Source organism: Euprymna scolopes, chromosome 20 (genome assembly GCF_053919585.1).
Source record: "Euprymna scolopes isolate OS-2025 chromosome 20, ASM5391958v1, whole genome shotgun sequence".
NCBI lineage: Eukaryota > Metazoa > Mollusca > Cephalopoda > Sepiida > Sepiolidae > Euprymna > Euprymna scolopes.
This window is the reverse complement of record NC_136501.1, coordinates 83,344,456-83,359,049: the sequence shown is the minus strand read 5'-3', so window position 1 is coordinate 83,359,049 and position 14,594 is coordinate 83,344,456. Positions and strand designations below refer to the sequence as shown.

General features: G+C 30.6%; 1 protein-coding gene across 11 annotated transcripts in view; it reads left to right on the top strand.

The window, feature by feature from the left end:
* The window catches only part of LOC145241503 (short transient receptor potential channel 7-like), a 979,843-nt gene that overhangs the window by 835,761 nt on the left and 129,488 nt on the right, over nucleotides 1–14,594 (top strand). For all 11 annotated transcript variants that reach the window (XM_080104523.1, XM_080104524.1, XM_080104526.1 and 8 more), the window contains one exon: nucleotides 403–559. In XM_080104523.1, the coding sequence (XP_079960649.1) occupies nucleotides 403–559 (157 nt within the window). The remainder of the gene's footprint in view (nucleotides 1–402; nucleotides 560–14,594) is intronic.

Sequence of the window (14,594 nt, the reverse complement as noted above, 5' to 3'; positions counted from 1 at the left end):
AACCGGTCAGCTGACACATTTAATTTTTTTAAATAAATAATGTTTTCGAACAAGTTTAAATTTAGTCTTTACATAGCCATAATATATATATATATATATATATATATATATATATATATATATATATATATATATATATATATATATAGGCATAAGCCTGACGAATTTTCACGAGACTGAAACGCGAAATATTTTGTGTAGCATAATTACCATATATATTTTTATAGCTTACTATCTATCTATCTATCTATCTCTCTCTCTCTGTCTCTCTCTCTCTCTCTCTCTATATATATATATATATATATATAGATAGATAGATAGATAGATAGATAGATAGATATCATTCTATCTTTTTATGAAGAAAATAACTAATTTGAATGATTGTAATGTTTCGTTTTATAGGTTTATTATGGATGGAGTGCAAACAAATCTACAATACTGGAGCTAGGTCTTATTTAACGGACTACTACAATTTTATGGACTTTGGTGTCTTATCCATGTATATGGCGTCTTACTTGCTGAGATTTATCACAGATTTCAGAGTGCAAGAAGCTGACAGGTAAGTTTTTATGCTCTCCTTCTTCTTCACAAAATATTTGTAAATATGTTTTGGCATTTCAAAGAATTTATGAAAATAACAGAATCATAAAACATCAAGAATACATTGATCTCATACCTATCAACTTTAAACCACAAATTTAATGCCCCAAAATAATAAACCCAAAACCACTACGACTCATTGAATACTAAAAAAAACACCTCCACCAAACGCTGAATATTTTTCAAATAGCACAATTAGTGTACGAAATGTAAAGTTTTAATGTAGTTTAAAACCCAATGATCAAATTCCATTGACTTATATTCGCCGTTTACTTCCGAAATGCTTTCTTTCTTTCTTACTTTCCACTGATTTCATTAATGCATTTCCTTATTTTTTGTGTTGCTTCCATTTTTCCATTTTCCTTTCTCCAGTTTTCCGCTTCCTCTCACCAACTCTAATCCATTCCTCCTTTCTTCCTTCTTCCACCCATCAGCATATACAACTCCCTTTCGTCAACACACTCACTACTTATCCTTTCATTAATCATTTTTTCTCACACTCTACTTATTACCAAACATACTTTCCTTGCCACCCCAACACATTTCTTCACGTTACATACATCATGGGCTTGCCTCTTTCTTATCACCACTTTCAACTGTTTTTGTGTATTTAATCTGACTTCTGTTCAGTAAATGATTTTTATGTTGTCATATTTTTCATATTGAATCTAAATGCATTTGACAAATCGATATCTGATACTGACTAGCAATATCTTCCTTTTCATCTTCTGCACTACAAAGATACGAATGCGTATGAATTTCTTCCTAAAAATAATTATTCTGGCAAGGAACATTATTACGATGAAGATGATTTAAATTCCATCGAATTCATTGGTTCAAATTGTAAGGAAGATAATTGGAGATCTTTCTGTACTAGTAATCACAGAGTGAAAAGCAAAGCGACAGAAATACGAAACAAATATGCGGAATTTGCCAGAGAACAGAAAAAAATATTGAACATAAAGAAAATCAATAAAATACCAATAATTGTAGGGAACTAGGAAGAGTTCCAAAGAACATGGGAAAAGACTAGGAGAAATTGGAATCAAAGGGAAGACTGAGACTATACAACAGACGATTATGTTAAAAACAGCAGAAATCTCGAACGCGGAAACCAACTCACATGCGCTACAAACGCTAATCGATCATATGGAAACTGCAACACAAGTAAAACGAAAAAATAGAAAGGAACAGTATACAGCACCAAAAAAACTGAAAAAAATTTTGATTAACTACACCTTCACCCCCCTCCCAAATAGTTGTGAAAGGGCCAAGAAAACATTGACGAGGGAAAGCACTAACCAGACCTCCACTTGATATGTCCAAAGAGGACTGGAACATTGGAGAGGCTTGTTTCACCTAAATTCCAATGAAGGCTGCAACGTAAATTCATTTGCAAAGGTTATTGAAAGAAGTGGGAAGTACTGGAAATCTGGGAAAACTTGTTATCAGTGAACAATTTTTCATGATTACTCTTGTAAGTACTCCTCGTGGTTATATAATAATAATAATAAGAAGAAGAAGAAGAAGAAGAATAATAAGAAGAAGAAGAAGAAGAAGTTTGCTTTCGAATAATTTTTTAATTGTAAATCATAGAATCATTAACAATATGTTTTAGTAGTTTTATCAGCTTTCTTATATTCTTGTGTTTTTCTTTGAAATTGCAAAATGGTTAATAAATCTTGGAATTCTTGGTTGCTTCACTAATTTCATGTATTTGCTCAGTGAAATCTGTTTTGTTGTTGTTGTTTCTATATCTAGTGTATAATATTCGCGATAAGCACGAGTGTTACAGAATTAAGCGATTAGCCTTTGCCCATGTGTGTGTTTCTGCTTCTTGAGCGAATAATGATTTCGCGCGAAAACTCCAATCTTATCTTCGGAATATTAATGTCTCCGAAACTTAATATCCTCTTTTCGATAAGATTCGACAGAAGAAATAATGAGTCGAAAAGTGTTATCAATAATTAGTTCCATGTGTGGCTTTTCCTAAATAAATGAATAAATAAAAACCATTACAAATAGAAACAAATTACCAGATTTTGTCCATTTTTCTTATCTTTTTCAGCTTTTTAAAAAAAATTTTATCATTTTTATCGCGTGTTTCTAACATTTCTACTTGCGTTTGTTTTCTTTTTATCTCAAGTAATTCAAACCTTGGAAATAATAGTAACAATTCCAGGATTATTGATATTTCTTTATAAGGTACGAACGCTAACCTCCCGGTGTTGACTATTTGTAAAATATGTTGAATAAAATACATAATTTTATAATGTAATATTATATAAATGTAATATTATAAAGACCACATCAATGTAGGGAACGAATTCTCACGAATTCATTAATCAATCACATATAATTGTTTCGGTTTTCTACCAAGATATATATCAGGTTCGAAACGTATAAGGCATTTTTCTGGAATAAGTTATTATTATCAGTGCTTATAAAAAGAGATTAACTCTCCAAACAGGAAAAAACTATATTGCATTCCGCATTCACTTACTTTTAATTTTGTTTTCACTATATCTCATTTGCATAAAATATTTTGTTTTCCATGCTATTCAATGAAGTAATTTATACTCGTACGAATCGTGGTATCTTCGTAGCATGTGCATTATCTTTCAATTGTTCGCGATCGATATGAATTTTTGCTTAAACTATAATCAAGTATAATCAAATATAATCAAATGTAAGCAAATATAATCAAATATAACCAAATATAATCAAATGTAAGCAAATATAATCAAATGTAAGCAAATATAATCAACTATAATCAAATGTAAGCAAATATAATCAACTATAATCAAATATACGATTAACATTGTTTCTTTCATGCCTTGATCTTCTCTTTTTTGTGCTTCTTCTTCCTCGAAGTTCATTTATGTTGCTTTATAGCAGTTTCGTACACAACTCGGAATCCCGTCAACTGATCAGAAATCAATTTTACCATCGATCTGTATCACGATTAAACTTATTCTAACTATAATTCTAAACTAAAATAAGTTATACTATAATAGTGCAATATGTAATATATCTTCTTTATTTCTTAGTGCATGTGTAAAGGATTTTGAATGGTTCCTATAGCGTGTTTAATTCTATATTAGGTTTGCTTAGTAGTTGATGGTCATCCAGGATATGCACTACTTATTTGGGTTGTCTTACTCTCCACCATTCTTTGTCTATAATTTTTACTTCACCCCATAACGATGGATGGGTTCCATTTTCCTTCCATATATGGTCAGCCATTGAAATCTCTCCACGATTTTTTGATGTTCTTCTAACCTCACTTTTAGAGAACGACATGATTCACCTTTGTATAGTTTTCCACATTTACATGGAATCTCATACATACAGGTCTTAGTCGTGACATTTTCCATATGAGGCTTTACTCGCACAAGATGTTTCAGAAGAGTCGAATCGCTCCTAAATACTGTCTTGATACTGCATGGATTACATATTCTCTTATTTTTCTGACAAGCCCTTCATGTATGGTATATGTAATCTAAATTTTAAAAATGGCAGCACCTCCACTACATTCACGTAATTAGCACAATTTCTTGACTTCCATGTGTTCTCTTCACTGCCAAACACTCGTCTTCTTCTCCACAATTCGTCGTTATTATCACAGGCACTCCTTTCATATGCAAATTTTAATGTGAAATGACCTTAAAAGGTCATTTCACAATCATTTAGATCTTACATCAGACTAAATTAACCCTCATTGCACGGTCAGACACAACTAACTTAGGATACTTGATCAGACACAGCTTATATACACGACCAAACTAGCCTTAGTTACATGGTTAGGCACAGGCGAAGACTTGTTAACCTTGGTCATTTCAACATGGACAACTGAGAAGGAAGCTCTGTCACTCGAAGTGCTTGGATCCTCTCGGAGGAAGCACTAGGATTGGATTGACGAGAATGACGATGAAATACAGGAATTACTCCGAAAAGTGATCTGAAAAAGGACGCATTTTCAAAATGCTCACTATTGTTCAAAGAAAACTGCGTGAAATACAAAGTAAATGGTTCAATGACAAATCTCTTGAAGTACAAAAATATGCAGATATGAAGACTCAAAAATATCGTACGATGTGTTAAAAGCAACATACGAATACAACTGCACTGTTGAATGCTGATGAGACGACATTGATAATGTGCTAAATGGGCTTCAACTCTACACTGAGCAAGTCTCTCATTCATGACAAACTGACGTTGGGTTCTTAAAAATATGAAACGACACTCATCATGTCACTTTCTGTGAATTACAATAACATGGTAAACTGTTCTTTTCTCTATATTTCGTCGTGTATACTTCAAAATACATAACTATTATTATTATTATATTTATATCGTCTTTTTAGTTCGTGATTACTTTTCTTTGATTCGTGCAATCGAATACTTCTTCAGATACATATAATAAAAAATCACCTGTCAACTTGCGTCTATTATGATAGTAATGTATAAAAAATGATTTAACTAAATATCCTATTAGTATCCCCTCTTCTGTCTTCTTACTTTTTTTACTAATTATTACTGTTGTCGCTTTAATTTTACTTTTGCAGCCACATCCTCCTGGCCTTCATTTCATCATTCATGCTTACTTAAATTGTTTTGTTCTTCTTTTAAACAATATAAAAGATATTTGAGTCAAGTATTGTAAACAAATCCAAATAATTGAAAAAAAAATGTCATTTCTTCTACTCTTAGTAACACGTGCTCGTTTGTTCATGATAAAATAATTAAAAAGAAAAAAGTTACCGATTCCGCGCCTGATTTAACAAAGCTAAATCAATGTAAAGCAAGAATAAAGGTGTTGTATGAGAATTGCAGTGCATGAAAAAGTTTAGGAAACGTTTTTTTAGATAGAAACTACATTTAGTTCAAAAATACTGTCTTTCTGGTTACATGCGTGCATTTATAAGTACCAGCTGATACTCCACCGGACTAGATGAATTCTTGTCGTGGAATCCAACAAAACCAAAAAAAACGCAATAAAGATGAACATAGTTTAGTAATCAACTGAAGAGAAGGAAATAAGTTTTCTTCACTTCTTTATTAATTCAACGTTTGAAAAGTAGAAGAGAATCTTGATTGAATATTTGCATATCGATGGATCTTGTATAGAATTCAAGTGTTAAAATTAGAAAATTGCCCCTTAATTTTTTAGAATATTCTCACTAAAGTAAAATGAAAATCTGATGACAAAATCCATCTAAGGGCAGTCGTAGGCTTAGCAATATCTTCGAGTATAACTTTTATTTACTCTTGTGTGAAAATTGAATTTTTGTGACGTATTTGTCTCCGTGTTCTTTAAAGGCATGTTTAAGCGTGACGTCACTTGTTATAATCATAGTTAATAATTATATATCACAATATCTTCGTCGTGGAATGTCACGCTACCTAGGACTGAAAAGAATAACTAGCTTGTTTTTCTTCAGTTGAAGAATTTCCTAGCTTTTGCAAAAAGTATTTTCTTCTTTCACAAATAAAGACCGAAAACCACAAAATAGTTTCCATTGTTTTCTTTTATTGATGGAACATGTCTAAAAGCGCATTCCGAATCACATTCAAATGTTAACCCATATTTTAGCAATCCATTTTAGAAATCCATTTTAGCAATCCATTTTAGAAATCCATTTTCATTATTATCTATATTATTAATAGTACACTCATCACTTTCTCTGCCTCCAAACAAGTAATCTCACTATATTTATTTTCAGGGATAAAACTACACGCAATCAATTAAATGGGGAATCTATTCAAGCGATAATAAAATGCCTTGAGATTTCATGGAACAAATGACAAACACGTGATTCCAATTCCAAGTTGAGTCACGTGTTTGTTTAATCGGTTTTCGAATCACAATGTATTCGTTACTTTTTGTTTCCTACCATTTAGATTTTGCAATGTTTTACAAAATCAGTCAATATCTGATAGGCACGAAAAGTTGAGATATATGTGTTGAACCACAATTGTTATCGTAACTGGATAATCAGCAAATCTTCTGTCCAGTTCAATATAATGCGACCCAGCTGACTGTAATTATAGATTGTTGCTTGTCAGAGGAGCAAGCGAGATGGGGATAGAGAGAGAGAAAGAGAAGGGAGAGGAGAGAGTAATGGTAAGCGTTGGGCGGAGGTAATGATTTTGATATTAACATGTGACTCATCTGATTAGGGTGATATCTAATTAGTATTTTGTGTTTGCTAAATATTATATAGCCGTACAATTATGAGTAAACAAATCAACGTCCAGGAGTAATAAAATAGTATGTGTATCTAAATGAATTTACCAATGCGCGCATAAGATCACATTGACGGTTTTGGTACATTAAATTTAGATTTATTCCCCTTGGATGACGTAAGTACTAATTGAGAATGAACTCTTCGGTTTTGAAGCACAGAAAAGACTACATACTGTCTTTTATGGTCTGGTGTGATATTTCAGTTTACGTTTTATCATGGTTTTCACGGCTTTGATACGGTTACGATCAAGTGTCCCATATGTACAGGTTTCAATTATCGTTCGTAGACATACATCGTTCCTTTAGTCATTTAAGCATGTCCTTTTTCTACTAGATACAGATGATACAAAGTAAGTCGTATTCAACCATGCATTCTCTATAATATGATTATCCCTGACAATACATGCATTTCGATTACTTGTATCAGGTATGTCCGTTGTTTGCACTCCCCGCCCCCTTTCTCTCTCTCTCTCTCTCTCTCTCTCTCTCTCTCTCTCTCTCTCTCTCTTCCATAAATGGTCTCCTTGATAAAATAGTCTCTGAGATGGGTATATTCGCTGACGACACCACGCTCGGGAAAACGAACGCACACATATCCCAGGCAATGGCGGAGCGCTAGAGAAAAACCTCCCTCTGTAGTGGCATGGAGTCTAAAATGGATGGTAACGTTCAATGCTGTCAAAACCAAGCTCGATTTCTTTAATAATTACAGGAAACCTTCTCTACCACGAATAACTACGGCTAAAGATATATTACTGAAAGTAATTCGTTCAAACTCCTCGGCTTGATGTTCACAGGGAATACGAGTTGGAACAGATACATCGAGAGCATTGCCAAGGCTGCTGCGAGAAAGTTGGGCTCTCTCTACCGTGCTAGAAAGCTACTTACGCCTGAAAGTATACTGTATCTCTACAATGCCACCATTCGGCCATATATAAAGTATTGTTGTCACATTTGGGCTGGTGAATCTGCTACTAGTCTCTCACTCTTGGACAGGGTTCAAAAGAGAGTCGCCAACCTGATAGGTCCTGGACGGTAATCTAAGCTTCAACCTCTGTCCCATAGACGAAATGTTGCATCCCTCTGCCTGTTCTACAAGTATTTTAATAGTGGATGCTTCGACGAACTACAAGCCCTTGTATCCCCTCAACATAATACCCCCGACAAACCCAACAAACAGCGAAGTCCCGGCCCTGCACAGTAGAGATCCTTAGATGTAAGAAAGCCTTCTACTCTAATAGTTTCTTCCTCGAAACTGCTAGACTTTGGAATTCCTTTACGGGTTTCTGCTTCCCCAACTGTACTGACATGCAGAAGTTCAAGCGTAATGTTAACTGACATATTGCTACTCAACTGCCTACATAGCATCCCTGCAACTTATGTCCCTGATAGTAGCCCAGTACATCAAAGTGGCACTGTACCTTGTTTGGGATGAGAATGTAATATATATATATATATATATATATATATATATATATATATATATATATATATATCACCTTTTTTACCAATTTCATAAGTCCAAAATCTCAGCGACTATTGATCATAATTTAACAATTGGAAACGTAATGATCTAAATTGTGTACCTCAGCCCGACAGGTACGGGGCCAGTTCCTCGTCCCACATCTGTCGAACTGATTGTCAAGAATGGATTCTTGACTAGCACTTTTCTACCCAGTCTCCAAGCAACTGATGCAGCAAGGAGACTCATCCCCACTATGTTTAATGGAGGTATGCTTCCTCAAAGTAGGGAAATTCTATTTATAAACGTTGCTGATAGGAACTGACAAATCAAATCAATTCACGTTCGTCTATCAACCAATCAGAAACAGAATTGTTCCATAAAAATTAAATAGCATTCCAGCACACCATATTTTTCATGTCAACACAAGAATGATTTTTTGCTCTGCAAAATTATAAAGTCAACAACCTGTACAGAACAGCTACCCACTGAGAATTTCTCATCTCTGGGACTTGTATAGAATAACTACCTATCGGAAACACTTCTGAAATTAAACATGGCTTCCAATTCAAGAACAGATATGTATTTCCGAACATAGTGTGTCGCACAAGATGGTTGGTATGTGAATGTTCTCAAAATTTCGAGAATATATCTCTTCTTCATAGAAGAATAGAAAACGTAAACAGCTCGCGAACATGGCTACATTCACTCCTTCCCTGTACTCTGTAAAAGGGAAAATAACTCTTAGCACCAGTTCCTTCTCTTTAACCTTTCAGATTTATGCGCATGCGTACGTAACATTTGCAGCAAACAATTTAACAAAACAAGGAAAACAAATAAAACAAAATTATAATAACATCATCATCTAAAAATCATTGACTTCAAAACCAATATTCTAAGCTAACAAATATGTGAACTGGTTTGACTGTAGGACTGACGGCTTGAATCCAATATCCAACTTCCGGCGCCTATACCAACAAATTGCCATGGTCCTCAAACACAGCCCGCTTTCACTTCGCACAATGCTTCAAGCAAATTACAAAATCCTCCTCATTTAAACATATATTCTGTGTGCTTTAATATATAAGAAAAAGGTATAGCAAAAATATACATTTATTAACTCAGATTTATTATTATTATATATACAAGTTTTATTCATCCGATACTGCCTAAGAGTGTTTCAGTATTTTTTTCGCTCTTGAGAGCCCTTTCCTACCTCCTTTATAAGTAAAATATTTACATTTTTTGGAATGATGATAAACTGAGGGAATCTGTGTAAGAATATATTTTCTGATTTTCAATACAAGGTTATTGGCAAACCAGAAAGCAATTGACTCAAATTCAGTATAAAACGGTATTTGGTCGGATTCAGTTCCTGATATTAAAATTCATCCGTAATATAACTTCCAACGAGAGTTTCAGTTTCGCAAATTTATTAATTTATTAAATAAATAAAATGTTAGGTGAGTGTACAGAATAGTTAACAAAGTCATGTTAAGAATGTCTTTCGTAATAATAACGTCATTATTCGTAAACTGTAGAAGATTATTTAGAAAGTCATTATTCGTAAACTGTAGACGATTATTTGGAAAGTCATTTTAAACATGGGGATGAGGTTTTGATAACTATTCTGTATTTTCACCTAACAATTAAAAAAATAATAAATTAGTACTAACTTGGCAATCTATAAAAGTAAGCGAGTAAAAACAGGTACTAAATCTGATTGAAAACTGCTGTTAACGTTGATTCTAAATATAAATACACAACGCAAACGTGTATTTATATGAAATCTATTGTTTCTGTTAAGTGTACAATTACTTTTTGGTTGTGTGTCTGTTTTTTAATGTGGTTTTTACAAGGGATTAGTCACTTTGTTTTTTGTTGTTTTTTTTTGTTTTGTTTTTTCGTATTGTTATTGTTATTATATTTTCGAAGATGGAAGAAATTAAATCAATAAAATTAGTATCCAATAGACAATCTCAATTAAATGTTTGGGTGTTTGTGCAGAATAGTGGATTTTGAAAACAAATGCATTTTAAGTTTTAAAAAAACTATCATCTACTTCCGTGTCATGTCGAAATTAGTTTAAATTTTTAAAATTACGAAAAATGGTCCAGTAGATGTGCCAGATTAAGTTTTTACAAAGAAATCATTCACAATAACGGTTAGACATTTGACGAATTTTAATTGAAAGCAAGAGAGATTATTTGTGTCAAAATGATTGATTATCTCCCTTGGATTTTAAGAACTATTCTACACTAAAAAATACGATAGAATTCTATAAATGGATCAACTCGATATATTTTATTTTTACTTGTAATCATTGTTCGTAATTCTAAAAATTTATACCAATTTCGACATGACACATAACTACGTAAATGATGTTTGCACCTGAAATGTGTTTGTTTCAAAATCCACTAGAATGTACAAACACCGATGTTTTTCTCCGCAAGTCCATCGTTTTGAGAGGGAATATTTCTCATTGCTTCATCGCAGTGTAGAATTTGCTTCACAAATAAAATATAGTTCTGATTAGTAATATAACTACACACGTTTACACACGCGTTAATATGTAGACATTCGGAAACCAACACGTTGTAGACTCCATCGCAAGGAACATAAGACAAGAATAACTCGACTCATTTTTTCCGTTGAAATAACGACATTTATTTCTGGATACTTTCCCGAATAAAACGTGATCGTCATCCTCTCGGGCGGGATACTCTGTCTACGCACACAATCTTCTTTGTATATCTTTTTCTTTTCTTCTTCGCCGTGGCGTCACTTCGCCCACTGCTCGGCATTAGAATGCAACCACCATACACACTTGTGCGCTCTGTTACAGTAACAGAAGTTATCAAATAAAGTTTGTTCGTTTGTATGTGATTGGAAAGCAATTGTCTTTTCCATATATGTCTATTTACTTGCCTCCTCACGGGGGCAAACCTAGACATAAAGTTTGTTCTTAATGTGAAAAAAAAAATCTAATTGCCCAGAAGGTACATTTTAAATTTGAACAACATAAAAATTGCCTCATTCTAAGTGTCGTTATTTAAATCTACTAATAATAAATCTATTCGTGTGTATGACTGAAAAGTTTTTTTTTGTTTTCCAAATAAAGCGTTTTCCAAAAAAGTCTATTCGTCTGTAAGTGCAAAAATTTGTTTTTATTTGGTGTCATTATAGTATTACGTCATTTATAAGCATATGAATTTTGTCCTAGTGTGCGTTGATGGAATAAATTTTGTTCATGAAGAGCTAATTAGTTAAATTATGAAATTTTTAAAATAAAATAAAGCTAAATACATAATTTTGAAAATAAAATAAAGCTAAATACATAATTTTAAAAATAAAATAAAGCTAAATACATAATTTTGAAAATAAAATAAAGCTAAATACATAATTTTGAAAATAAAATAAAGCTAAATACATAATTTTGAAAATAAAATAAAGCTAAATACATAATTTTAAAAATAAAATAAAGCTAAATACATAATTTTGAAAATAAAATAAAGCCAAATACAAAATTTTGAAAATAAAATAAAGCTAAATACATAATTTTGAAAATAAAATAAAGCTAAATACATAATCTTGAAAATAAAATAAAGCTAAATACATAATTTTGAACATAAAATAAAGCTAAATACATAATTTTGAAAATAAAATAAAGCGAAATACATAATTTTGAAAATAAAATAAAGCTAAATACATAATCTTGAAAATAAAATAAAGCTAAATACATAATTTTGAAAATAAAATAAAGCTAAATACATAATTTTGAAAATAAAATAAAGCTAAATACATAATTTTAAAAATAAAATAAAGCTAAATACATAATTTTGAAAATAAAATAAAGCTAAATACATAATTTTGAAAATAAAATAAAGCTAAATACATAATTTTGAAAATAAAATAAAGCTAAATACATAATTTTGAAAATAAAATAAAGCTAAATACATAATTTTAAAAATAAAATAAAGCTAAATACATAATTTTGAAAATAAAATAAAGCTAAATACATAATTTTGAAAATAAAATAAAGCTAAATACATAATTTTGAAAATAAAATAAAGCTAAATACATAATTTTGAAAATAAAATAAAGCTAAATACATAATTTTAAAAATAAAATAAAGCTAAATACATAATTTTAAAAATAAAATAAAGCTAAATACATAATTTTGAAAATAAAATAAAGCTAAATACATAATTTTGAAAATAAAATAAAGCTAAATACATAATTTTGAAAATAAAATAAAGCTAAATACATAATTTTGAAAATAAAATAAAGCTAAATACATAATTTTGAAAATAAAATAAAGCTAAATACATAATTTTGAAAATAAAATAAAGCTAAATACATAATTTAAAAAATAAAATAAAGCTAAATACATAATTTTAAAAATAAAATAAAGCTAAATACATAATTTTAAAAATAAAATAAAGCTAAATACATAATTTTAAAAATAAAATAAAGCTAAATACATAATTTTAAAAATAAAATAAAGCTAAATACATAATTTTGAAAATAAAATAAAGCTAAATACATAATTTTAAAAATAAAATAAAGCTAAATACATAATTTTAAAAATAAAATAAAGCTAAATACATAATTTTTAAAATAAAATAAAGCTAAATACATAATTTTAAAAATAAAATAAAGCTAAATACATAATTTTAAAAATAAAATAAAGCTAAATACATAATTTTAAAAATAAAATAAAGCTAAATACATAATTTAAAAATATAATAAAGCTAAATACATAATTTTAAAAATAAAATAAAGCTAAATACATAATTTTAAAAATAAAATAAAGCTAAATACATAATTTTTGTGAAGAAAACATGGTATAATGATGAAAAGCAATAAATCCTAGTCAAAATGAAATAGTGATTTTTAAGATACAATTTTTTTATGCCTTGTGGATCCGACTGATTTTTATGTATATTAGAAAAGTGTGTGTGTGTGTGTGTGTGTGTGTGTGTGTGTGTGATGGATTCTTCCAAACATTTATCTTCGTATTGAAAACAGTAAAGTTCTTTGATTCGGTATGTTTCCCTTGTTTTATCTCATTTCATATCCATGTTCTTTGGGTTTGACGATAACCATCTGTTTAATTTTGGTGGCGACCAACAACCGACATATTTTTTAGCTGCGATCTTCAAAGGCATCTTTGACTCTTCTTCACCCACAACAGCGAATATGCACCCTATTTATGAATAGCATACAAACCCACCAGCCATGAACTCGACAAATGTTCCTAATAATTTTACCGATTTACTTTATATTATTCAAAATAAGTCATTCACAACTTTAACCTTTTATTTGAGTCATCGGTCCGCCGACTGGTTTCATATAATATAAATACATCATTGTTATAGTAATATTTAATTTTGTATATATAAAAAAAGGCTTAGAAAATTTCCACATAAGTTTAAATTTAACCATTATCATTCGTTTTAACGTCTGTTTTATGTACTGGCATCTGGTGGATGGCTTTAGAAATTGGCTTTTTATCATGAAGTCCTAACACAAAATTACAATTTCAAATTTTTTAAGCAATTGCGTTTCAATAATTGTTCAACGTTTTATTATTTTATGATTTTCAATTCTTACTCAGTAACTTATTGTTAAACTATGCAGTAATGTAGCGGATTACATGATCAAGAAATATAAAGAAAAAAAGCAAAATATACGGGCAAAGGAAGGAAGACGAATAATATATAAATCCTAACTATATAAAAACAATGAAACAGTTGAGGATAATAAACGATAATTTTATCATCAAAATATAAACAAAAAAAGAACATGGCCAAGAAAAAAAGTCACGTTTGTTACAATATGTTAAGAGAAACAACAATTTCAATGCAGAACCCCAGTCTGGATGATCGGAAACACCTTATTTGCATATAATTTTCGAGTCTGCATCAATGATTATCACAATAATTGAACAAATACACACACAAAAGACTTACAATAATGAAAAACATGTTAATTCAAAAAGACAGTGCGAGAAAGGAACGAACTCAAACTATAAATCATATCAAATATTTTACATGCATACAATTCTTCGATCCTCGCAGATTATCTGGACGACAACCGTTCATCATTTGGATGGTTTGATGACACATCGCAGTAGTTTTTTCTCCCTTTTATCCGCGTCCTCCTCTCTTCTTATTCATAATAATAAATGTTACAATCATTTTTTTTTTATAATTTATTTTATGCTAGCACAAAATAACAAAAGTTTTGGGAAGTATTATTATTGTTCTTCTCAAGTAT